This window comes from Madurella fahalii (genome assembly GCF_045866475.1).
Source record: "Madurella fahalii IFM 68171 DNA, scaffold_4, whole genome shotgun sequence".
NCBI classification, from domain to species: Eukaryota; Fungi; Ascomycota; class Sordariomycetes; order Sordariales; genus Madurella; species Madurella fahalii.
Window position 1 is genome coordinate 204,112 of NW_027263974.1, and position 23,743 is coordinate 227,854.

Here is a 23,743-nt window from a genome sequence, read left to right on the forward strand (position 1 = left end):
ATTGAGCGTCTATTGCACGATGATATCGCCTACTGAGCGGGGATATCAGGGCCTTTTGGGCGTTGACACACGCCATTTTGCGGTTTTTCGCAGGCCTGCTGTCATATGCTGGACGGCCTGCACGGCTCGGCAGTAAACGCGAATCTGATGGATTAAGACGGTCACCCAAGTCTCAACTTACGCTGAACACCACTGCAAGCCCACCATGCAGGACGCAGAGATCATCCGGAATCGCTGAAAGCCCAGGTGCTAGGATACTTCCAGAGGTCCCCAGCGCCCGCCAGAAGGCGCGGATGGGGTTTCTGCTGCCGCGTCTTTCACTGAGTGGCCGTCAAGGCAACCACCCTCGGACTCGAGGCCGTTGAGAAACGTCGTCTTCTCAGACCCGAGTACCGGGTTATCCCCCCTGAAGCGACCAGCGGTATCTACAGTCGATCCTTCTTTTTGTGGCTCAACCCGCTGTTCAGAGCGGGCTTTTAGCCGGGTGCTCGACATTGACGATCTTTTGTGTTGGACAAACACTTGGAGCCGTCATACTGTCATAGACGGTTCCAGAACGCCAAGGCCCCAAGTAAGTCGCTTTTCCTGCAGGTTGAATGCATTGCGTCCAGCTCAATCCCAGGGTTTTAAGTACTGACCAAATCCCCTCTCAGTCACTGGAAAGTCTCCACATAGGCTCCACTTAACCACCTTTAGCGTGCTCAAATGGCCCATCATCCAGACGCTCTTTCCGCGCGCCTGCCTGACGGCGCTCATGTTCTGCCAACCCTTTCTCATCAACCGCACCATCCGACTATCCCAAGAAGCCATCACAGAAGAGACAACACAAGCCGGCTATGGCCTCATCGGCGCCTATCTTTTAGTCTACGTTGGAATTACAGTATGTGCCTTATCTCCTTTTACTCCGCTGTGCCAAGACTCACCCCTGACCAAACACTCGCAGGTGTCCATGGGTCAATACCAACATCGCACCTTCCACACGATTGCCATACTCCGCGGCGGCCTCATCTCGCTCATCTACCACAAGACCAGCGCGCTTCAACTCAAGAATGTCGACCCTGCCTCCTCCATGACGCTGATAAGCGCCGACATGGAGCGCATCGTCCAGGGCTGGCAGACGATGTATAAGATATGGTCCAACCTTACTGAAGTAGGCATTGCCATCTTCCTGCTCGAGCAGCAGTTAGGTGTCGCCTGCGTTGTGCCCGTTGCCGTCTCTCTCGTCTGCCTCTTTGGCTCCATGTTCGCCATGAACTTCATCATGTCGCGGCAGGCCATGTGGCTCGAGGCCATCGAGAAGCGAATCTTGGCCACCTCGGCGATGCTGTCGTCTATCAAGGGCATCAAAATGTGCGGACTGAGCGAGACGCTGTTGCAAAGCTTGCAGAAGCTACGCGTCGACGAGCTGCGCATTTCTAAACGGTTCCGTCGGCTCATCATCTGGAACATGGTGTTTGGTACGCTCTTCTTTTTCTTGTCTCGCACACAACCCGCTAATGGGACTCCCAAATACAGCCTACGTCACCCAAGTCTTTGGCCCTGTTCTCGCCTTTGCTGTCTTTTCCGTCCGCGCCTGAGGCTACGAGCAGGTGAGTCACCTTCCGCAGAATGACGGTGCGAGGGGATGCTACCAAGACCAACAGCATCGATGCAAGGACCGAAGATCTTGTCCAACGTGTCATCCGCAAGAAGTTCCCCGGCCATACCATCATTGCCGTGGCACATCGCCTGGACGCCATCATGGACTTTGACAAGGTCGCTGTTTTGGAGGCTGGGCGGCTGGTCGAGTTTGACAGTCCGTATGCCTTGCTTGATATCCCGGGCTCTGCTTTCTCGAGATTGTATAATGCTGCGGTGGCGGAGGAAAATGACGATGATGACCTGGAGGTCGTGGAGTAGATGTCAGGAACAAGTTGGATTATCGTACCTGAGTGGGCAGATGATCAGACCGGCGCAAAGGGGGTAGGTACAGGGCTTGGATATATGATCAGATACGACCGTTTTCTATACTCCTTTCACCTATATATCAGAGATAGGCGCGGTTTATAGGACTCCAAAATCTTATTGTTTCTTTAAGTTTTGTGACTTCAACTGCTAAAACCCTTACTAAATCAGTCCTCGACGGAATAGAAACTAAGCCTCATGATTTTAAACCAACGATGACGAGTTCCCTAGAAATAAACACAGCTCGATGGGGGTCCATGTCTCATCCGAGAGCAGGTTGTCCACGGCCGCTTGTGTCCCAACCTGAGACGCCCCAGCGATCACGTACACATTGCGACCTTCCTCGCTTTCTCTGAGCATCAAGTACCCAGGACATCCACGCTCAGCCAAACGGTCACCGAGCATGACTGGACCGTTCGTGTTTCCCGCGATCCCTGTGTCCGTTACAAAGAAATGCGCTCCAGGGGCACCAGACCCATGCCCGGCTGTCGAAAGCGGGGCGCCCCGAAGAGACTCCGTAGAAACCGAACAGGGGCCAAGGCCAGGCGCGGGACCACGACCAGCAGAAATAGCGCGTGGATTACCCAGAGGCTCCAGGCCCAGACCAGTAAGGAAATGGCAATTCGTAGCTTTGTTGTGACCTCGAGTGACAAGGCTAACAGGATGAGGATGAGAATGTCAGAGGCCGTGGATCCACGGCCTCAACGCCACGAAAGTTTCACCCAAGGGCAACAGGTACACACTGATGTCTCCAATCAAGATAGCGACTTTTTGTACAATTGTTGAGATGACAAGACCCATGACGGAGTAATTCTCCGTATCGGCTGGCGGGATGAGATGCGAAGCCGAGGCCGCGAAAGACATCCTCGATCGCTTGTCGCAGATAGAGCGCAAGTTTCGTGAGCAGAGAGTAGGAGAGTATCCGTAGCTCCCAGGACGGGTCTGTCCTGACATCGAGGAAGGTTTGCTGGGCTCGAATCAGAACGCATCGGGGTAAGGATAATTGGGCTGCCCAAATAGAAAGGACCAGCACCGCCTCGACGAACGTCCGTTGACGAATGTTGATCATTTTTCGGTGGCCATGCCTCGCATGTTGTACGAGGGAAGGAGGTTGCAGAAAGAGTCGAGGTGAAAAGCCTGCCGCCAGCGTTGCTGTCAGAACGACAAGGTACCTGTGCAGTTGCCTTATGTCCCAGGAAATGGCGGTGCGCCCAGGGACGGCTCACTCCGATCCCGGCACCCGAATGCAGTCAGAGCCTCGTCGATTGTCAAGTGCAACCGTGCTTTTGGTAGTGTCGTGCCAGCAAACCGGCTGCCCTAGCCTCTGGGGAAGCGCCAGCAAAAACGGGCTTTTGGTATTGTTCCTGCCACTACGGAGAGACAGCATGATTAACGACAACATTGACCCGAACGCCGGAAGGTAGAAGCTGGGCCTATCTCGGATCGAGACCAGCAACGGGAATCCGTACGATGGAAACTTTCAAAATTACCAGGGTTAAGGTTGTGTGTGTGGTGAGATTTGGGGCTGCTTGGGGTCTTCTTGCGGTTTCCCAAATGGCCCACACATCTACGCCTGCCGATCCGTCCCAAGCCTGTGGCTGGAGATCGCCACTGACGACAGAGGTTTTTTCTGGGAGTGTTGTGGATGTCGGATTTATTTTGGTCTTTTGGTCATTGCGTTGCTTTGTTACTTGGCTGGGTATTACTGATCCTCATTCATTCTGTTTACCTGAACCATTCGATCGTCAAAACTCTGGGGTGGCTAACGTTGAGCCTAAGTCTTCACATGAACCTCCGGGTCGAGCTTCATGGCGACTTGGGACTCCGCGTCACCGTTGGCCGTCCGATGGAAACATAGGTAGGCCAAAAAAATTTGGCAGCGCCGCTTTCCACACGCCGTTTCGACTCTAGCTCGAGATTTCCAAACCCAAATCAGGGACTGATCGACGACCATCCGTAAGGCCCCGGCGGACAATTTCACCCTTAAAAGATGGCTCCTTCCGTTGAACTTCTGACAATGACCGCCGCATTTCTATCGCCGTTCTCCCAGCACCTTAGCCCCTCCAAGCAAGCCGGCAATGGATCCTTCAACAGCGTCCGACAGCAGCAGGAGCAAAGAGGAGGAGAGACCCACGCATCCCAACCAGAAGCGTAGGAACAGCAATTTCAGAGAACAAAATTACGAGCAAGTTGAATGGGCTCCCGGCGCAGGACTCGAGCGCTTCGCTCACCTCGATCAAAAAGCCATCCTGAGAAAGGTACCACCCCAATCCACCAGAATCTCATCAAAGGCATCACTCTAACACACGCACAGATGGACTTACGCCTAATCCCCATGCTCGCCATCCTCTACCTCCTCTCCTTCCTCGACCGTACGCATCCCCCTCCCCTTTTCCACCCCGCTCCAACTAACCCCACCCCCCAGGCGGCAACATCGGCAACGCCAAAATCGAGGGCCTCCAAGAAGACCTCAACATGACCAACGACCAGTACAACATGACCCTCACAGTTTTCTTCTTCACCTACTGCGCCTTCGAAGTCCCTTCCAACCTCCTCCTCAAGAAACTCCGGCCCTCCCGCTGGCTACCCACCATCATGGTCGCCTGGGGCCTCGTCATGACCCTCATGGGCATCGTCCAGGGATATTCTGGCCTGCTCGCCGCGCGCATCTTCCTGGGTGTCACCGAGGCGGGATTGTTTCCTGGCGTGGCGTACTACCTCACTATGTGGTACACGCGTGGGGAGTTGCAGTTGCGGCAGGCCATGTTCTTCAGTGCGGCGTCGATTGCGGGGGCATTTAGTGGGTTGTTGGCGTTTGCGATTGCGAAGATGGATGGGACGGCGGGACTGGAGGGGTGGAGGTGGATTTTTATCTTGGAGGGGATTGCGACGGTGGCGGTGGCGCTGGCGGCGTATTTTTTGTTGTATGACTTTCCCGAGACGGCGGGGTTTTTGACCGAGGAGAAGAGGGAGTTTGTAGTGTTTTGGTTGAAGTATCAGGGGTTGGCGGACCCGGCGAGGAAGAACGAGGAGGCGGGGAGAGCAAGGCATATGGTTGCGGAGGCGGATGAGTTTAAGTGGTTGTATGTGCGGCAGGCGTTTACCGATTGGCAGATTGGGTGAACATTTTTGTGTATTGGGGGGTAAGTTTTCTTCTGCTGCTGTTGATATGGAGGGCTGACAGGTGTGCGCAGATTGTTTGTCCGTTGTATGGCATCAGCTTCTTCTTGCCGACGATCATTCGCGAGTTGGGGTATACGAGCAGCAGGGCTCAGTTGATGACAGTTCCAATCTATATCACCGGTATGTTCAATTGATGCTCTTTCTTTGCCCATTTTGTGTCTACCCTGTTGTTTCGGGAGCAGTGAGGAGGGGACACCGGAGACAACCCAAAAAACTCCCGAAAATGGAGATAATGAGCTGACATCTGCCACCAGCGGCGATACTCGCCGTGGTGTTTGCTTACATCTCGGATCGAGCTGGGAAGAGGAGTCCGTTCATCATCGGGTTCTTGTTTATCATGATTGTTGGGTTCTCCATGTAAGTTTGGCCGGGTTCGTCCTTTGTCTTCCGTCTCTGACAACTGCAGGTGCATCTCCACCACAAACCCGAGGGTCGTCTACGCCGGCGTATTCATCGCAGCCTGCGCCATCTATCCCGCCTTCCCAGGAGTCATCAGCTGGCTGTCCAACAATCTCGCCGGGTCCTACAAACGCAGCGCCGGCATGGCCATTCAGATTGGTGTTGGAAACCTTGGTGGAGTGAGTATTTTCGGCTTTCTTGTCGTTGAACAAGTGCTAATGACTGCAGGCAATGGCGTCGAACTTCTACAGAGCCCGAGACTCCCCGAGATACATTCTCGGCCACGGTCTGGAGTTGGGTTTCATTGCCGCCGGTATTGTGGCTTCGTTCATTCTACTTGGCAGCTATTCGATGATCAACAAGAAGAGACGGCGCTTGGTGGACGATGAGACGTCGGTGAAGTACACCAACGAGGAGCTATCTAGAAAAGGGGACAAGGCAGTTACATTCAGGTACATGTACTAGAGCAGGGCGCTGGAAAGACAAAGAGCTAGAGGTACAAGGTAACAATCTGGTTGTCCATTTTTTTGTGCATTTTGTGGGGCATGAACATCGAAACGATAGAACAGGAAGCTCCCCAACCCCATCCTTTGTCGCTATCTCGCGGCGGCACAGAAGACATTGTAGCCCTCGCCAAATTCCTTCCGGCAGTTGGCATCCGTGAAGACCTCCTCGCCCAACGCCTTGCTCAGGATGCACTATTTGAACCTTTAGCGACGTAATTGCATGGCACTTTCACCGAGGTAGGTATTCTTACTATTTGCCCATCGCCGTAAGGAATGCGGATGCCACCGCTTTGGGCGCAGAGTGGCTCCAGCCCCGTTTTCTTTGTGGCAGGATTGTTGCAATTGCACATCCACGGAATAAGAGGACCGCCCTTATCGAGAATACCCTCGAACAAGTCGCCTTTTGGAACATCCCAAGGGGGATTGGCGCCGCCGTTTCCAGGCCCGGGATACCAGGGGTGGGAGGGGCTGGGGTAGTAGCCCCCGGCGGGCGCGGGCGCGGTCGAGACCAGCCCGGCGCCTCCGAGGGACAAAATGGCGAGAAGGACGCTTTTCATGGTGTGAGGGTGGAGTTGAACGATGTCGTGGGAATGAATGACTGATAGGGACTTGCAGTGTTCTTCGCCCCTGTCGCTATTTTATGCTTCTCTACGCGCCCCTGGGATTCGGGTTTGTGGGGTGGGAGTCTCGCCTGCCGAGCCGAGCGCAACTACCGCCCGGGTCATCCGGCCATTTTTTCACGTCACCTCCCGGCGCGGAATAGTCTTCGGGAATGCCGTTGTCGATTTCCTATTTGTGCATAGTTGCGTAGATATTGTTTTTTCCCTGACGTGTCTTGTGATTGGTTGCGTTATAAAGTGCATGTGGCTCCCGCTTTCAACCAATACTTGTCAGCTTGCCCGGGAAATTCCACGGCTTCCAGGCTTCCGAACTGGGGTGAGAACCGGTCGCTTCACAACCGTTTTAACCGAGTGGTTTATTCGACGACGGTTTACAATTACTTGTCCCTGTCCACCAAAATGATTCCATTCAAGGTTCTTTTTGTTGTCACATTGCACCGGAGCAGCCATGGCACCCTCTTCACCAAGGTACTCGAAGTTGAAAGGGGACGCATTGTCGGAACAAAGCAGCACATATGAAGAAGAAGAAAGATTCGGAACACGGCGACAACAATGGACCACGACGCGATGGATAATTGTCCTCTTTGCCTCGCTCCTATCCACCAATATCCTGACCGGAATCGTGGCAACAAAAGTAGCCCACTCCCGCCACAGGGCCGCGTTCGTGCCACCTTATGGCGTGCCACCATTCTTCAACAACATCTCGCTTGATCTTCATTCTCAAGAGATTTACGCGCCACTATACGACAGATCACACAGTATTTATCGCAAGCATGACACACCGGAGACGGAGGTGGCTTGGCGGGAACTGAGCCAGCTTGGTCCGTATCCTATTTTCTCGCTTCCCCTAATTTGCCCCAGCCATCGGGATGCTAACAAAAGGCTCAGATTCTGGACTCCTCCTACTACCAAAAGAACAAGCCGCCCAAGTGGGCATCGACCCGGCAAGGCACGCCTACTGGAACGATCCCGAACAGGGCCTGGTTGGGTACCCAGTCCGACTGGAGGCGACTCACCAGCTACATTGCCTGAATGTACTACGGCGCTTCTCGTACTTTCACTACAACTTCACCAACGAATACGATACGCCGCTCAAAAATGTCCCGTTTCACTACAGGAGGATACACGTTGGTGCGTCTACCCCCTCTACATAGTCAAACAGACGACGTCAAGTTCCGAGAGGAAGCGACTGACTCAGTCTTTCATCCAGACCACTGCGTAGACTATCTCCGCAATCGCTTGATGTGTCTGTCGGATATGGGCATCATTCCATATTTCTGGTACGAAAACGAGGGCGACTTGGTCGGAGACATGTCGCGTACGTTTACTTGTCGCAACTATGAATCTGTGAGGCAATTCGTCAAGGCAAATGCCCAGAAGGCGGATGGGAGGGTCAAGCCGAAGGAGGGGGATTATGTTTTGTGGGACTATATTTGACGCCACGGTGGGAGACTGTCCAGTCGTGTTCTGTTCCGATCGGTCGTATCACCCCCTGAACAGAGGGGTTGGATAGAGATGAAGGCCGATTCGCAAAATTGTATGAATGCTCCGGGCAAAAGAAACCTGGAAGGGTCCCCTTGGCCAGTGCCAGGACGTGTACCAACACGGTCAAAACGCCTTCCTGCATTGTGAAAAGGCTTTTTTCAGTTACATTCTTGGAAGGCGTTCCTGGGTTGTAAACAGGCCTTCCTCCGTGTTGGGAAGGCCTTGCACAATGTTGACGAAGCCTTTTATAATAATATAATTACTACATTTCTAAATGCACTTAAGGTGCTTTCAGCACGAAAACACGCCTTTAGAAATGCTCGAGAACGGTGTACTGTGTTTCCACACGGCCTAGCTTCGGCCAGAGCCTTTGTCAAGGCCACCGAAAGTTCCGCTGCCCTCAACGACCTTGACACCTTCGGCCGCATCGTCGGCTGAGATTTGTGACCTCGTTTTCCCTCTTCCGATGCGGGGCGGCAATGATCGTTGTTTCATGGCGTTGTCGCTGGCTCCGAGTGGCCAGCTGGGGAGAACCGCCGAGACTGGTCCCCGTGGGGCGGGGATGCCCCTGCTGCGCTTCGCGTCATCCCGCCTCGTCGCTGGCTACGACCGAGGAGCTTCGGCCAAGGGCCGATTCGCATGATCCAATGCCGATGCCGTGGCGTTTGGAATTTGGCGTCGCGTGAAAGACGGGAGATCAGCAGTTGCGGGGAATCGCTTGGCGAGGCAGCTGATGGGATCGGGGACCAACCCGTGCCAAGAGACCTGGCTGGCTGATGATGGACCAGCGGACCCTTTCAGAGACTGGACGGTGACCACCTGCGAGTTGAAGAAAGTGGTGGGAATTGTGCCTCTCTGCAACTTGAGGAAGGCGCGGCCCGCAAGGAATGCCGAAGCCGCACCCCCCACAAATCTTCCGAGCCAGTGGCCGAGACAGCCTGACGTTCCAGGCGGCACGAAAGAACAGAAGTCACCGGATTCCAGCGCCGAATCACGATGGAGAGAGTGTTTGATCGAGGCACATCACCGACAGTTGTCGGCATCGAGGCCTGCATGACGGGCTTGAAATGGAAATCCATGCGGAAATATCCCCGACCCTTCTTTGACCCAAGCATAAATGGTCGCTCTTGCCCATTTTGAGACGCCGAAAATTATCGTCATCCGCAACCACCGCTCCCTACGCCTTCCATCTCAACCTTTTCAACAATCTCGACTTCCATATCTTGTCAAAATGGTTTCTGTCCGCCTCCTCGCAGTCGCCTTTGCGGCTCCTCTCTTCGCGGCCCTTACCCCCCAGCAGATTGTCGACAGCCTCCAAGTGCTCACCACCAAATCGCAGGCCCTGCAGGCCCCGGCGCAGTCGATTACCATTATCAATGGTCCGCTTATCGTCATCGGTCTCGGGCCTTTCCCACAAATCATCACTGGCTTTGGTGACATCGTTTCAACTGCGACAACCGCGGCCGCTGCTCTGCCGGGTACCGCCCAGATCACCACCGACGCTGACGCCACGGCTGTTGCCGACGCCTTCCGCGAGTTTGTCCGCGTCCACCAGGTCCTCCTCAACATCCTGATTGGGAAGGCAGGCCTATTCCAGACCGTGCCCGTCATCGGTGCTCCCGTTGCGGCCGCCCTTCCCCAGGTCGAAGCTATCGTCGACACTGTCGCCTTCGCGATCGCCGACCTCGTCGATCCAACCACCCAGAAACAGCGGCTTTATACTGACCGCAGCTCCCTGAAAGGGACTCTCACAATCACCGTCAACAGCTATGACGGCCTCAGCCTCTCAAAGGTCAAGCGCGAGTTCCGTGCTTAGGAAGCTCACAATCAATCGGAGGAAAAACCAAGGACATGTATCCCCACCCATCATGTTTTCCCAAGCTATCATACGGCCATATTTCCCCCCCTTCCCACCCTCCGCGTGCTCCCCGTGCCCAACAACCAACTTCCCATCAAACCTAGAATCCATCACCACATCCACCTCCACCAACACCCTCCCCTCTGGCTTCGGCTTCCTCAACAACTCCCCACAATGCCTCACATGCGGCACGTTATCAAACCGATCCTCCAACACGCTCCCCGACATCCTCAACCGCATATACTTCTCCCAGTAAAACACACAGTGCGCCAAATGCCACTCCCTATCCACCCAGAACTTGCCGTCCTTGCCCATCGCTGCGATTTGATCCTCGGTTATGGGTACCGTCCCGTTTTCATCGGCGTAGTATGTCCATGTTCCGTTGGGGCCGGGGCCAGAGCGGGAGAATTCCGCTGTGAGGTCTTTGTCTCGGCAGTGGGGGGGAAGCCAGGCGGCGGCTAGGGCGTCGTATGTGCAGTTCAATGGAAGGGGATCAGGGAGGCAGGTGCAGTTTGGGGAGAGGGAGGGGGGAAGGGTCCAGGGGCGGTAGGGGTCTGGTTTGGGGGTGGGCTTTTGTTGATGTTGAAGATAGGAGGAGAGGAGGGAATATAGGCCGTAGAGGGCGAGGAGGGTGGTGAGGAGGTTGAGGAGGATGGGAAAGATGCGGCGTCTTTTGTGGGGGTTGGGTTCTTGGTTGGGTTCGGGGTCGTAGAAGGTCTTTTCGGTGGTGTCGGATTCGGAGAGGTTGTCGGTGGGTTTGAGAAGGGGGGAGGATGGTTCTGAGGAGGTCATGGTTTCTGGTTTGGTTCAAAGGAGAGTATGGGCAGATTTCCTTGGAAAATCGTTGGCCTCCTTTTTTGAGCGACGGTGGTTGAGGTGAAAGGGGGATGTGAGAGTCTCTGAGGACAAAACTGACCTCAGACAGGGGGTCGCAGAGATACCCTCGACGCCAACAACCATCGGACCAACACCATAGCCAGTTACCGACAACTTGTATTTTCAGCCTTCTTTCCCTTCGAGCGAGATTTGGGCCATCGCGATGGTCGGCGTCGAGTTGAACCGTTTGGATATTGTCTTTCGTTGCATCACAGGCACTGCCACAGTTTGCGGTCCCAGGCGAGTTTTGAGCCCCATAAGTATATCCTGCTGTGATTGATTGAGCAGAAGCGAGGAGGTGCGCCGACAACAATTTACCGGTCTTGGAAAAGGGGGAAATGTTGGTTGCGCACGGGCGGGGCGACCCCATTGACCAATAGGGGCTCAGGGGTAATTGTGCTGCAACAGCTTACTCCCGTTGCGGCACCGGTGAGCCGTGCAACACCAGTGTGACGCAAAGGTTCAATAAGTGGTTGTGGTAAGTTAATGTGCGTTGTTTTGCATCTGGAAGCACAGCCTCACTGCCCCTTTCGATGAAAGCTATCTTTGGATTCCGGGACTCAGCAAATGCAGTGCTGGCCATATCCCCGGTATGATTTGGTCCAGGTTACCGGGGTTTTGTTAAGTAAGCAATATAGACAAACAGGAACCACGAGAATTGAAGGACCTCGCAAAACCAATACATTGTGCAACCTTATCCTGCCAAGTATCTACCTACTTCGCGTGACCGTCGTGGTGGATGCTATCTACCTTGGTAGCAATGCCAATCTTATCACCGCCTTGTCCATCGGCAAAAACTTCTCCGAGGATCGGATGGACCACTAGGCCCGGCTCCTGGGGATCGAATGCCCTCTCCTTGACCCATTTGGCCAGTGGCTCCCACTTGACACATTAGTGGTTTCCGTTATCCATAGCGATAGGTAGCCGTTCCCTGGGGGATTGTGTTAGTGTGCGGTTAAGAGGCTATCGAGGAAAAGACTTACGGTGTCCAGTGAAGTGGAATAAGTGTTATGTCTGCATTACATTACACATATTACCGCAGCCAGTCGAGGCAGTGTTCTGGATATGTTATCTTCCTAAAACGTGGTGTAAAAGAAGCTCACCGGTATGTGCCAAGATCCTGAAAACATCCCATCCATTCAAGCCCTAATAGTAGTAGTCCTTGTAGATGTAATGATGGAGCCTTTTAACGCAATGGAGCCCGTAATGGACTGCCATGGTGTTCCAGTATCCGGAACCGTCCGTAAGTTTAATCAAGTCGTTATTATAGGCGAACTGATCCATATCAGACTGTTAGAGGTGGATGTTAATATCCCTAAGGATATTTTCCCATTCCTCTTCGATCTCTAGCCGGGGAGGCCTAAAGAAGTTAGTTAGCTTACGAGGGTTGGCGGAGCCATTAAGCGAGTAGACTGCGCTTAGCTTAAACTTCTTACCTTTATACCGGACCACATCACGGGCGGTAGCTGGAGAGTGTAAGCTCGGCGGCGGTAAGTGTGAGATGCTAACTTACAGTATCGGTTCTGTGGCCCATGGAAACAGATGGCAGCAGACCATGTGTTATAGGAGATGGCGACGATGAGGTTTGCGATAAGTAGCACCCTATAAAGTGCCAGAAGCGGAAGACCCCGGGACCAGTACTGTAGTCCACGGCGAGGGACAGGCATATCGGTATCCCCTTCCGTCACATAGGTAGCGCCTTTCTCCGACAGGTCCGAGTCGCTTGTCCTCAGCGAAGCGTACCCCCCCATAAGTCGAGTAGCTAGGTTCATATTATAACAGGTTCCCCGCTTGTAAGTTGATTTTGGCCGAGTGTGATGAAGGGAAGAGAGATTCTAAGATCTCTATGGGGTTTGCTACGTTTATCACTGTGGTGTTGTGATAGATGTATGTTGCCCGCGTAAGTAATACCCGGCACCAGATTGTAGCGTGGCTGTGTTTCCTCTCCCTACCTTACATCGAAGGGAATCTTTATTAAAACAACAATAAAGAAGTATATGGCGGCTGAATGTGACTTGATCTTGTCGGTGTCTATCGAGGACGTCGGTAAAGTCGACCTTTGGGTAAATATCAGAGTCCTTTGATGGTGATGTCGGATTTGTAGTCCGTCGTCGTCTTTGCTGAAAGGGAAGCCATCCACCTCTAAGTATAAAAAGGCGTGTCTTTCCCTCCTTTTATGGCCTGTTCTTTCCTTATCAGTTAACATATTATCTCGACAACCAAGCATCTCGTCCTTAAGACAACAACTAACTAGCAAAATGCAGCTCTCTAAGATTGCCTCTATCTTCATCGCCCTCGCCCTCGGCGTGCAGGCTGCTCCCACTCCTGATGGTCGGTGCCCTTCTCTTTTTTGTTCTCTTTCCTTTTTGCTTTCTTTTTGAATTATATAACGTATATTATAAGCGAGCTGACCATATAAGCGAGCTGACCACTTCCCACAGCGACGTGTCCCCCCTACACAAAATACCAAATTTCTTTACAACTAATAATGGCAATATCTTCGTACGAAGCTAAGATAAACCTAGCAATCGACGCTCTCAAAAACAATCCGAAACTTAGTATCCGAGCTGTAGCAAAGATCTATGGGGTCAATAAAACCACTCTTCGAAGCCGACGTAAGGGTATACCTGTACGACAAGATGCTCGACCTAACTTACGGAAACTTACGGATCTGGAGGAGCGTACGATTATTCAGTATATAACTGAGTTATATATACGCGCATTTCCTCCTCGGCTTCGTTTTGTAGAAGATATGGTCAACCGATTGCTATGCGAACACGATGCGCCCCCTGTCGGTAAGCTCTGGGCTCATAACTTCGTTAAACGCTAACCAGAACTCCGGATGCGTTTTATATGTAGATACGACTACTAGAGGGCCAAATACGAAGATCCTAAAGTTATTCGCGAGTGGTTTATCCTTGTATATAATACCAAAGCTAAATACGGTACCTTCGACGAAGATATATATAACTTTGACGAGACCGGGTTCCTGATGGGTGTAATTACTACTGGTATAGTTGTTACTACCTCCGATGGCTATAGGAAAGCCAAAAAAGTTTAGCCTAGTAATCGCGAATGGGCTACAGTTATCCAAAGAGTAAATGCTTAAGGCTGGGCTATCCTACTATTTATCCTTTTGAAAGGGAAATACTACTAGGAAAGTTGGTATCGAGAATGCAATCTTCTAGCTACCTGGTATATCGGTATAACCGATAATAGCTGGACTACCAATAAGAAAGGCCTAGATGGATTCGGCATTTCGATTTTCATATAACATCTCGTACTAAAGGCAAATACCGGCTCCTAGTTCTCGATGGCTACGAGAGCTACCACTCCGACCAATTCGAGGCCTACTGCCAGGAATACAATATCATTATACTTTGTATGCCTCTATACTCTTCGCACCTAGTCCAACCATTAGATGTTAGTTGTTTTGGACTGTTGAAGAGAGCTTACGGCTACCAAATCGAGGAACTTATACGTATGCATATTACACATATTACCAAATTGGAATTCCTTTGTGCGTTCAGAGCAGCGTTTTTTACTTCTTTTACCGAGAAGAATATCCAAGGAGCTTTTGCCGGAGTAGGTCTTGTGCCGTACGATCCAGAAAGGGTCATTTCCAAAATGGATATACGTCTCCGAACCCTAACTCCACCAATCTCGCAGCCAGATACGGCACTACCTTGGCAATCTCAAACACCACAAAACCCCCGAGAGGCCACCTTACAGAAAGACTTTATCAAAGGCTGGATATCCAACCACTAAGGCAGTTCTCCGACACCTATACTAGCTGCCGTAGATCAATTAGCTAAAGGTACGATAGCTGTAATGTACGAAGTGACTCTTTTACGTACAGAGGTCTCGGTACTGTAAAAGGCTAATGAGGGGCTTAGTAAGCGACGGAGAGCTAAAAAAACACGTATATGGTTTGGAGGGTCTTTTACCGTACAAGAGGCATAGGATCTACTGGATTAAAAGGCTGTAGATGAGCAGGTTATCCACGAAAGACGACAAGATAATGGTAGTATAAGGGGGTCTACTACGAAGATTCGGTGCTGTAGTACGTGCGGTAAGCCCGGTTATAATGCATGTACGTGTCAGGAGGCTGGAGAATCGTCCGATTCATCTATTTCTGGTTCAGTTATTGTTATTTCCTAGTGGTGGTGTTGTAATTGAGGATAGTAGTGGTGAGGTAGTGGAAAGTGGTCAGCTCGCTTATATGGTCAGCTCGCTTATAATATACGTTATACCCTCGATCTACTTAAGCTTTACGGTTCTATCTGTATAAAGAATACCGATAGTCTGGTAAATGCCTAGTGTAAAGGACATAACTGCTACTACTGAGTTGGGGAAAACAGTCCCCAGAGGGCAGGGTCTCTCTGATCAGAGGGACACAGTTGCTAGGATGGTGCCCCGGGGGCTGGAACTTGCCGTGGGCCCATTTTTCTTTCGCACCATAAGTAGGGCCGTCCTGGCCATTGCTCCTTAGACAGGACAATCAATTCAGTACTTTTCTTCACACTTGTTGCAAGCTCAATTGACGAGCTCTCCTTGCGTGCAAAGCGATCTCCCTCTGATCAGAGGGAGCTCTATCTGCACATGTTATTTTGACCTTGTTTAGGCTGCAGGGACCCGATTTGTGGTGGTGTCGCCTGGCCCGTCTTGTCTATCTTGTCTGTCGGGCATTTGGCCATCTTTGCCCTCCCCCTTGTTTTTGGTGGGTATGTGGGTGTAGATGTGTGTTTCTGCACCATTTCACTACAGTAAGCAAGATCAAGACTTTATTATTGTATGTAATCTAGGCTAGCTCTAAAAGGGTCTTACTCTTCTTCTCCAGCAGTCTGTTTTCCCTAAAGACATACCTCCTGTCTGCAAATAGCGTGTCGGCAGGATATTTCGTGGGAGGTAGTAGCGTAGCCGGGTTGCCCCCGTTAGGGACAGGTACGGTGTCGCCTTTGGCACCGTACTTCGGGGTGCCCTTAGGCGCAATATCCTCGAAGGCGATAGTGCTGTTAATAGACGTCTTATTGGTGCTTAGACCCGTGTTGCGATTTGTTTTAAGACCCTTCTCCAGACCGACTAAGCTGCCGAGACCGTAGAAGGCGTCGAGGCTTTTAGGGTTTAAGAGCTTGGAAAGTTATCTGGGGCTGAAGGCAAATGGGTTACTGGGAATAACAAATATGTCTTTAGTGCCAGGGTCGGGCGTAAAGGCATCCTCGAGGTCAAGCTAGAATCCGGTACCGTTTGCCTCAGCAGTGGTGTGCGGTGTACGAAGTGGGGCATTGTCTCTGGGAGATGCGGCCGAGGAAAGCTTATTACTTGTTAGCTGTGTGGAGCTTAACGAAATCTTACATTGAAACTCAAGGAGAGTATAATTGCTTGAAGTTGAAGTTTGGAAATGTAAATGAAATCAAGTGATGACAAACCTGGTTGCTCAATGGAGCCGAATACGCTATCGTAGATACAACAGCAGTGTGGATGTGCAGTTATCTTTGCTCTTGATTTCTTGTAATGCTTATGTATTGTTGTGTGCTAAAACTCGAGGAGAATCCCCCTTTTATAGTTTGAAGGACTCATAGTTACCCTAGTGCCGTGCTTATCTATATTCCCTTCAGCTCCTTGGTCTCATAATGAAGGATCGCTGTGGGGGCTTGGAGAGCGATAGCCACAATCTACGCACCCTCCGTCAAACCTGTATACTCTTGTGACCGTTATAGAGTTTACAGGCCCTTATTTGAGTGCATGAAAATCCTACTTTGTTGGTTGCGGCCTACTAGGCCATGACTCCGCTAACCGATGGAGAGCTGTAGGCTGCCTTTGACCTCATCTATGTTATACTACGCTGCGATAGATCCTAAGTGTGCTTGTGTCTGGATCTTCCAGATATGATCTCCTTGAAAGCTCGCGGTAATCTGTACGCAAGGGTATATGGCTCAGTTGGAAAATAGTGCTAGATCATTGTCAAATCTAGAATTATTCTGTAAAACGACTTGAAAAAGATCTTGAATTTATTGTTCCTAACACATAAGGACTATATTCGTCCCGTGTCTTGGTAGACGGGTCTCCTACAATCTATGCACCCCGAGCAATCAGATACAAGCGCGGGGCAGAGAAGGCACTACACACTGATGACGCAGTAAGGCAGATTTAGTTCGAGGAGCCCTGTGGATTCAGAAGCTAAGCCATGCAATTCTATGACAATAACTATGCCTGGAAGTCTCGAGGTAGCTGATCTTATGTACCGTAGCTGTATTATCATAGCTCTCACACCTAGGTAGCGGTAAACCCGTTGCATGACAGACTCCTCTCTAAGAACTACTTAATGAGCCTCTTTAGTGCTTTTCAGCTTTCCCGCCCGTTTTTCGTTCTACTATCCCATTTAATATATCGGAATATAAAATACATTATGTAACGGGCAAAGCACTCACCTAAGTGCAAGATGCCCGATGAGTTCTTCTCTACCAGATACGGTAAAAAGACTTTTGTCGACACCACGTACGATACAATAGACACCGAGGACACCGGGAATAGCGATGCGGAAACTGTTACCTTTGAACCCGCTTTAACTGGAAGGCCATTGCCTGAAGGCATCAATCCGGGCTTCTTGGTTGGCTTTCGGCCTCAGTCTTCATCGAATATTGCTATAGCGGAGGGCTGTGAGAACATCTAACCAAACCAGACACCAGCGATTCCAGTAAATGTCTTAGCCAGCTTAAAGACCCCGATCAGGCCGACTATTCAAAATGCAATCGAAAAGGATGGCGAATTCCTATTTCTGGTTGGTTTGGACTCTCCTATCTGGGTACACTGCTACTAGGTGAAATAAAGCTCTCAAGTTCGAATGTTTCTCTAGATGCTCAGTAGAAGAGAATGGAGGACTTTTTTCATAGAACGAGAGGACGAGGAAATCGAAGGCGGAGACTTGAGAATCGGTAACATTGGCGAGGAATTACCGGTGGATAAGGTCCTCGAGATGAAGATTTGGGGAGGGCAATGGATGTTTTTGATTGAGGTGGGCAAAGTGGAGCTGGATTTGAATGATGTAGAGGGCCTGGGTCTTGTGGATGATGCTGTGGAGTTCTGTGTTCGGAAAAGCGATTGGAGCAACCCGTACGCGTAAAGTTTTGCCTCGTTGAGTTTATTTCTAAGTCTAAGAAAATATGTATGGGAATTTTGTATCTGGTACTATCGTAGTCTGACGACCCGCAGGACACGTGGGTCGAAGACAAATATCGGACTGGTAAAGGGCGCTGCTGTGCAATTCAAGACATCTTGCAGTCCGTAGCTAACTAACTTATGACTTTGCAGAGTTGAGTGTGACGATCAATCCGCTTACTATGCCTCGTTTCATGTGCTCGCCGAGATACAAGTTGTGCGAGAACGCCGTATCCTACGACTTCTCGACTCGCTACAGCCAGACCGCCTATATCATCCTATGGTCACTAGTAGTTAGCTGATGTTTATGCTGGTCTTCAGAAAAATGTCTCTGACTATCGTAATTAGAGAGCTTGTGTCTATGGAGTTATGGGGAATACCAAAGAGTTTTTCCAGTCCTGGCGTTGCTGTTGCTGTTACCGGTGTTAACGTCGCCACTGGCACTGCGCTGCTCTTGTTGCCACTTGCGCTGCTGCAGGGTGTTCTTAATCGTCTTCTCGAGTAGCTCGTACCTATTGACCGTCTTTATGGCCTCTGTAAGGTCTTTGTTGAAGGGAACGTTATACTCGGGCTACTATCGTGATACCGGGTAGGAGCTTCCGGGCCTGAATAATTAGCGTCGCGGTCATTCTTGTCAAAAGTCCTCCCAGACCGAGTCGTTGGGGGGTGGGCAGGAGCTGTAGAGGAAGGGGGGGTCCTGGGTATGATGCTTGCGCTGTAGTCGCTCTACTAGCTTTCTAATGTCGATGCGGAGATGTGGGTCACGGCCGCTGTCTTGCAACTTGGATATGTGGTTGTTGCCCGATGCCGCGAACTTTTAGGCATCGATCCAGACGTTGAAGTCGCCGATAAAAATCATGTACCTCTCGCTAGACATTGTAATATCTGTAAACAAAAGAATAATGCAGGGGATTTCCTTCCTTCCCTCGTAGTTTATTTAACAGTTTGTGTTGTTCGCCTGGTTGGATTTGTTGTCTGGTGTGAAGGGGCTGATCGAACTACAAGACGGACTCTACGATAGGTTTACCAATATATAGTACTGCTACCTGACAAAATGCCCGTAGACCACTACTTTGGGGTCGTTAGGGTGCCTAGATACAGTAATGTAGTACAAATTAAGGCAAATGAAATTGGGTACTGAGCTACTGTAGGTATAGACTGTGTTAGTCAGCACCTGTGTAACTAACAGTAGAACTCGGTTGCTTAGTGTCCCGAATTTGGGCTATCCCTTAGGTACACCCAAATATAGAAATGATGCCAATTTTTGGGTATATTACAGAAGGTCAGATTCAGGACTGGTAGTCTTCTCCCTGTAGATTATGGATAAAAGGACTTGTTAGAGGATATCTCAGGATAGTCCCGATCTTTGTAACGGGGACTAAAATTTTCAGTCGGCTGAGATATACGGCATTATATCTTTAAAGGCGCATTATAGAGAAACTGTAATTATACGTCTACTTTCTTTTACTTACAATCCTCGGCGGCGAAATAGCTGGGACTACCTATTTTACTGTGCAGTCGCAACGCTAGAGCTTATATTTTAGCACTCATCGTATGGACGATGATGCACGCTGGGGTGGCAGAGTCTTCGGTTTTCTTTGTTATTTAGCTGTTGCTAGTTCTATTTCCTTTATTTCCCTCACTGTCTATCTTTGTTTCTCCAGAGTATGGACGTACGGATCAGAAACGCGCAAGTGTCCCAACATATGCTATAACCTTCTCGGCATAACGGCTACTGCTGGCTTTCTGACCTTTTAGCTTCTTATAGCACTGCGGGTGAAGAAGTGGTGGTACTTGTTTAATGAAGCCGGCGTCAGGGACTACGCTCGCTAGTGTCACGATCTTTTTGCGCTAGTACTCGTGCTATGGGGTTTACTGGCCGTCTTAACTCTCATCGCCTTTGCTGCGCTCTTCCAAGGGTTTTGCGGATAGGATGTTCGACTTTGATGAGATCTGACTGTGAAGTGGCTTCTCGAGGGTTGTGTGGGGTTTGAGAGAGCTAAGGTATAATCGAGAATTCTTTGCCGACTTAATTCCTGGGAGGACCTGTTTTACTACCTTTGAAGGACCGAAGTCTGCGCCATTCACTTAACGCGCTTCTCAAGTTTCTGAGCAGCCGATATCATATTCAACTGAGGTCTGCCTGGCCGTCAGCAGATGTTTCCTTCGAGTTGAAACTCGCTACTATTACAATCTCCGGGTAAGGAGACTTAGGAAGATACGATATTAAGATCTCCTCGCTAGCTGCCGTTGAGTCAAAGGTTGGGAACTCGGATAGACAGATGGATAATGACCGGCCTATGCCGAAGGAAGATTCTTTTTCCGTATCCGATGGTGTCTCTTCCTTACTAGCCCAGGATCTACTTTAAACGAGCGGGCATTAGGGTGTGGCTGTGAGGGTCAAGGACCCAAGGGTAGTAGGGCCAGAGTGCCTGGGTACGAGCAGTGCACGCGCAACGTAGGAGCAGAGTGCTCGTTAGGGGTAGGATGGTGGTCTCATTGAACTCTGTCTCTCTCCTAAGTCCTGTCTTCCACCCCCCTCTTTATGCCCTGCGATGACAGCGTCTGGGCTCACTTACCCCGCTCGCTGCCCCGTTATCGACCTTGCTTGTACGCTCCTTCGACGCTCCTCTGACGCGATATCCTCGCCCTTCTGGCCTAGCGTTGTTGTTGCTTTTGCGACCCCGCCGGCGCTGCGGCTTCGGGGCTTCCGTCCTGCGCCCACGCCGACCTTACCCAGCCGGTCCTCACAGTGGCTTCCTAAAACCGAAGTAGTAAGCGGTATAGGGAATGTAGAGGAGGAGAAAGAACGTATGGATTAGGAGGACGGAGGGAGTGCATTTCAGGTGGTACCTGGGTAGAGGATCCTCTTGATATTTATATGTTACAGTAGATTCGAGAACTTCTTGTGGAGGGTGTGGGCGGTCTGCTCTCGCTTATAAACGACAAGCCTTATCACGTTCATAGCTTTTCTTCCTGTTTGCCAAGGCCCTAGAACTGAAGATGTCGTTTGGTAGACTCTATAGCCTGAAGTAATTACGCAACAAGGTCTAACCATTATCAGTTGTTGCAATGCGCTAGGTGGCCGGAAGGTTGCACTCCTGATACCAGTTGGCGGGGTGATATTGCCTAGCTAAGGTGATGAATGGTGGGATGGCCTAACCCAAGGCATTGACTTTTAGATCTTCGTATATTGATGCTCTGGAACTGATACTCACAGCAATCACTACCTTTATTACGACTAGTTGCTTCTATAGCTGATTGCTCCATCCACTGCGATGCGATATTGGTGGAAAAAGTTGGAGGTGTGCATTTTGCCAAGAAAGTGTACGACTCACTTGTCTGTACGGCTTGCTTATTACAGACGTTATGCATCTTTTATAACTACATGTCATTATCTTTATATGTTTACACTGAGAGTCTCGTCTAGAGATACCTCTTTTCTTAAATCCTCCAACATAGGCAGTACTTTATCCAGCCCGAGAATATACCTTGATATGATGTTCCTGAGATAATCAACGGCATTGGAGTAATTTTGTATTTGTGACTGAAGCTGTTGCTTAGTAATGTGAAGTTAACGGTTTTCTGCTTCTAAAAGCTCTCTTCGCTTTGACTCTGCATTGTGATTGTCCTTTAGATGATTAATTTCTTGAAAAAGCTTCGAGTTTTCTTCTTCAAGCTTGTTAATCGTTGTTCGAAAACTGGGTTCTGGAAAAGACAGTTACATAACGTTAGTTATAATGCTAAATGCCGAAAGACTCGACTTACTGAGATAATAGTGTCTGGTGTTGGGAACTCTGGATCGGAAGGCACAGCCTCGAAGCTTTTTCCAACCTCTCGGCAGAGGATTCGATAGATGCTGATAGAATGGCTGCTCAAGTTTGTGGCAAATATCCCAGAGAAATACTCCTCTTTACCTAGTAGAACTTTCCAAGTATACGGGTCTTTTATTCGAGGTTTAAGACGAACTTCCGTGGGCTTTATTCTAATACCTAGCCTCTGGCCTAGCTGATGTTAGCGAAGTATTGGGACTTAGAAGTTACGCATCTATACGAATATGTTCTGAAAGCTTCTTACGGCATTCATCCCTTCCCAGCCGTCTTTCAGCGTTGCTTCGTCGCGTTGATGCCATCTTACCAATGAAAGTTGCTTGGACAAGTCTATGTGGAAAGAACTAATTGGTGGGCGTTAGTTAACATTTGAACTGACAGTGCAAAGCCTATGTTTTGGGCTACCAGCCACCAAGTCATAAATTTAGAAGATCAATTCACTCGTTATGGGCCAAGAAATCGGCTCAGCAGTCAAGCCCGGCTATGATCTGGGCTCTACGTTGACCGGGTAAATTGGTCCTCACCGCCTGAGAGCACACTGCTTTCCTAAATTGTATAACTTACTGTTTATGCTTACCGTTTGCCTAGAACCGCTCGCCGTTTCCAGGTTCACCGCTTTCAGGCGCTCTCCAGGTTTCTAATACCGCTACAGGGCCGAAAAATCGGCCTAGCAATTAAGCACAAACCGTGGTCTGGGCCAGGTTAAGCGACCGGGCAAATTTGTTTTACCGCTGAGGCTCAACGCTTAACTTGATATGACTTCACCGCCTGCCTATATTGCCCAGCTTTGCTAGGCACAGGCTCACCGCTTGCCTAATCGGGTAAGTTTGTCCTCGCTGATGACTGCTTACCGCTTTCATACTCACCGCTTTCATAATCGTCAAAGTTATTCTTACTGTAGAATAATTTCGTTTCGTGGTATGACGGCCGAAGTGGCTGATCTGGCTGTAATTTGAGAGGGCATCCCCAGGCACTGCTGTCAGAAGCACAGTAGCTTTGATCCACCTTGTGTGAAATTCCTTGGTTTCTGGCAACCCTCTTTAAAGACCTATTGCTTCCGGCCTATGAATGCTGTGTGGCAAAAAGACTCGCACCTCATGGTGGCTCATAGACACAACTGCCACGCAACTGCCACGTAATCAACTGATCCCTCTCTGTTGACAAGCGCAATAGTCCAACAAATTATAGTGCGGCTGAGAGCGATTAGGCTACAGCCGAAGGAATATCTTTAGCTTTGTCAGAAATACTACGCTGCAAGTTGAGAGTCTCAAAAGTGATCTTTCTGGCATATTAGGGAGCTTTATCCTTACAAATTCATTCATAGTATCACGCCACAAGTTGAAGTACTTCTTAATATGTGATGGTGAAATCATCGAGAGAGCAATAAAGAATCGAGCACATCCCTTCCTCCACCCCTTCCCATACTTCGCCTCACTACATACAGTCAAACGTCTAGGCTGCATTGCATGCCAGTAGAACCCTATTTTGCGACTAACGTCACTGCTGACGTGGCCGCAACCTATGCGGTAAGGTTAGCACAAACCGAGGAACGTACCGGAATCTCCGGATGGCAACTTTAGTCGAGGGTCCAAAATTGGGCCACACGGCTGTGCAGGCTAGCTCACCCATAGCTCACCCCAGCTCAGGAGCGGCTCAGGATCACACACGAACATGGGAATTGCTGAGGGCAACTTTAGGGTACAACATAGGGCTGTTGCAACCCAAAGGCCTCCAACATCCATTGGCCCAACCATGGGCCCGGTCTCTTCCCCTTCCTCATGCTGCCTGATTTGTGCCTTGTAACACGCTTGTTCCGTGATGACAGCCCCGTCCTGGATTTCCTGAGAGACACTTTTCACCGCTTTCCATATGCCTTCAATCTTG

The 23,743-nt window shown here is 50.3% G+C and overlaps 6 protein-coding genes across 6 annotated transcripts; 5 read left to right on the forward strand and 1 right to left on the reverse strand.

Annotated features, from left to right (window-relative positions):
- Positions 1-105: 105 nt before the first annotated feature.
- Positions 106-1,577, forward strand: MFIFM68171_07068 (uncharacterized protein; the record flags this gene model as incomplete). Its single annotated transcript, XM_071062488.1, has 5 exons — positions 106-132; positions 556-571; positions 654-880; positions 944-1,457; positions 1,516-1,577. The coding sequence occupies 5 exons, from the start codon at positions 106-108 to the stop codon at positions 1,575-1,577; spliced, it is 846 nt and encodes a 281-aa protein (XP_070918589.1).
- Positions 1,578-1,608: 31 nt separating this feature from the next.
- On the forward strand, positions 1,609-1,899 carry MFIFM68171_07069 (uncharacterized protein; the record flags this gene model as incomplete). The annotated part of the gene is made up of 1 exon (XM_071062489.1): positions 1,609-1,899. One exon carries the CDS (start codon positions 1,609-1,611, stop codon positions 1,897-1,899), a length of 291 nt encoding a protein of 96 aa, XP_070918590.1.
- Positions 1,900-4,022: 2,123 nt separating this feature from the next.
- MFIFM68171_07070 (uncharacterized protein) lies at positions 4,023-5,991 on the forward strand (the record flags this gene model as incomplete). Its single annotated transcript, XM_071062490.1, has 8 exons — positions 4,023-4,202; positions 4,259-4,316; positions 4,370-4,744; positions 5,059-5,087; positions 5,139-5,247; positions 5,382-5,484; positions 5,534-5,705; positions 5,755-5,991. 8 exons carry the CDS (start codon positions 4,023-4,025, stop codon positions 5,989-5,991), a joined length of 1,263 nt encoding a protein of 420 aa, XP_070918591.1.
- Positions 5,992-6,122: 131 nt separating this feature from the next.
- MFIFM68171_07071 (uncharacterized protein) lies at positions 6,123-6,589 on the reverse strand (the record flags this gene model as incomplete). The annotated part of the gene is made up of 2 exons (XM_071062491.1): positions 6,123-6,224; positions 6,284-6,589. 2 exons carry the CDS (start codon positions 6,587-6,589, stop codon positions 6,123-6,125), a joined length of 408 nt encoding a protein of 135 aa, XP_070918592.1.
- A 511-nt stretch (positions 6,590-7,100) lies between these two features.
- Positions 7,101-8,089, forward strand: MFIFM68171_07072 (uncharacterized protein; the record flags this gene model as incomplete). The annotated part of the gene is made up of 3 exons (XM_071062492.1): positions 7,101-7,473; positions 7,541-7,783; positions 7,863-8,089. The coding sequence occupies 3 exons, from the start codon at positions 7,101-7,103 to the stop codon at positions 8,087-8,089; spliced, it is 843 nt and encodes a 280-aa protein (XP_070918593.1).
- Positions 8,090-9,368: 1,279 nt separating this feature from the next.
- Positions 9,369-9,953, forward strand: MFIFM68171_07073 (uncharacterized protein; the record flags this gene model as incomplete). Its single annotated transcript, XM_071062493.1, has 1 exon — positions 9,369-9,953. The coding sequence occupies one exon, from the start codon at positions 9,369-9,371 to the stop codon at positions 9,951-9,953; it is 585 nt and encodes a 194-aa protein (XP_070918594.1).
- Between the last annotated feature and the right edge of the window lie 13,790 nt (positions 9,954-23,743).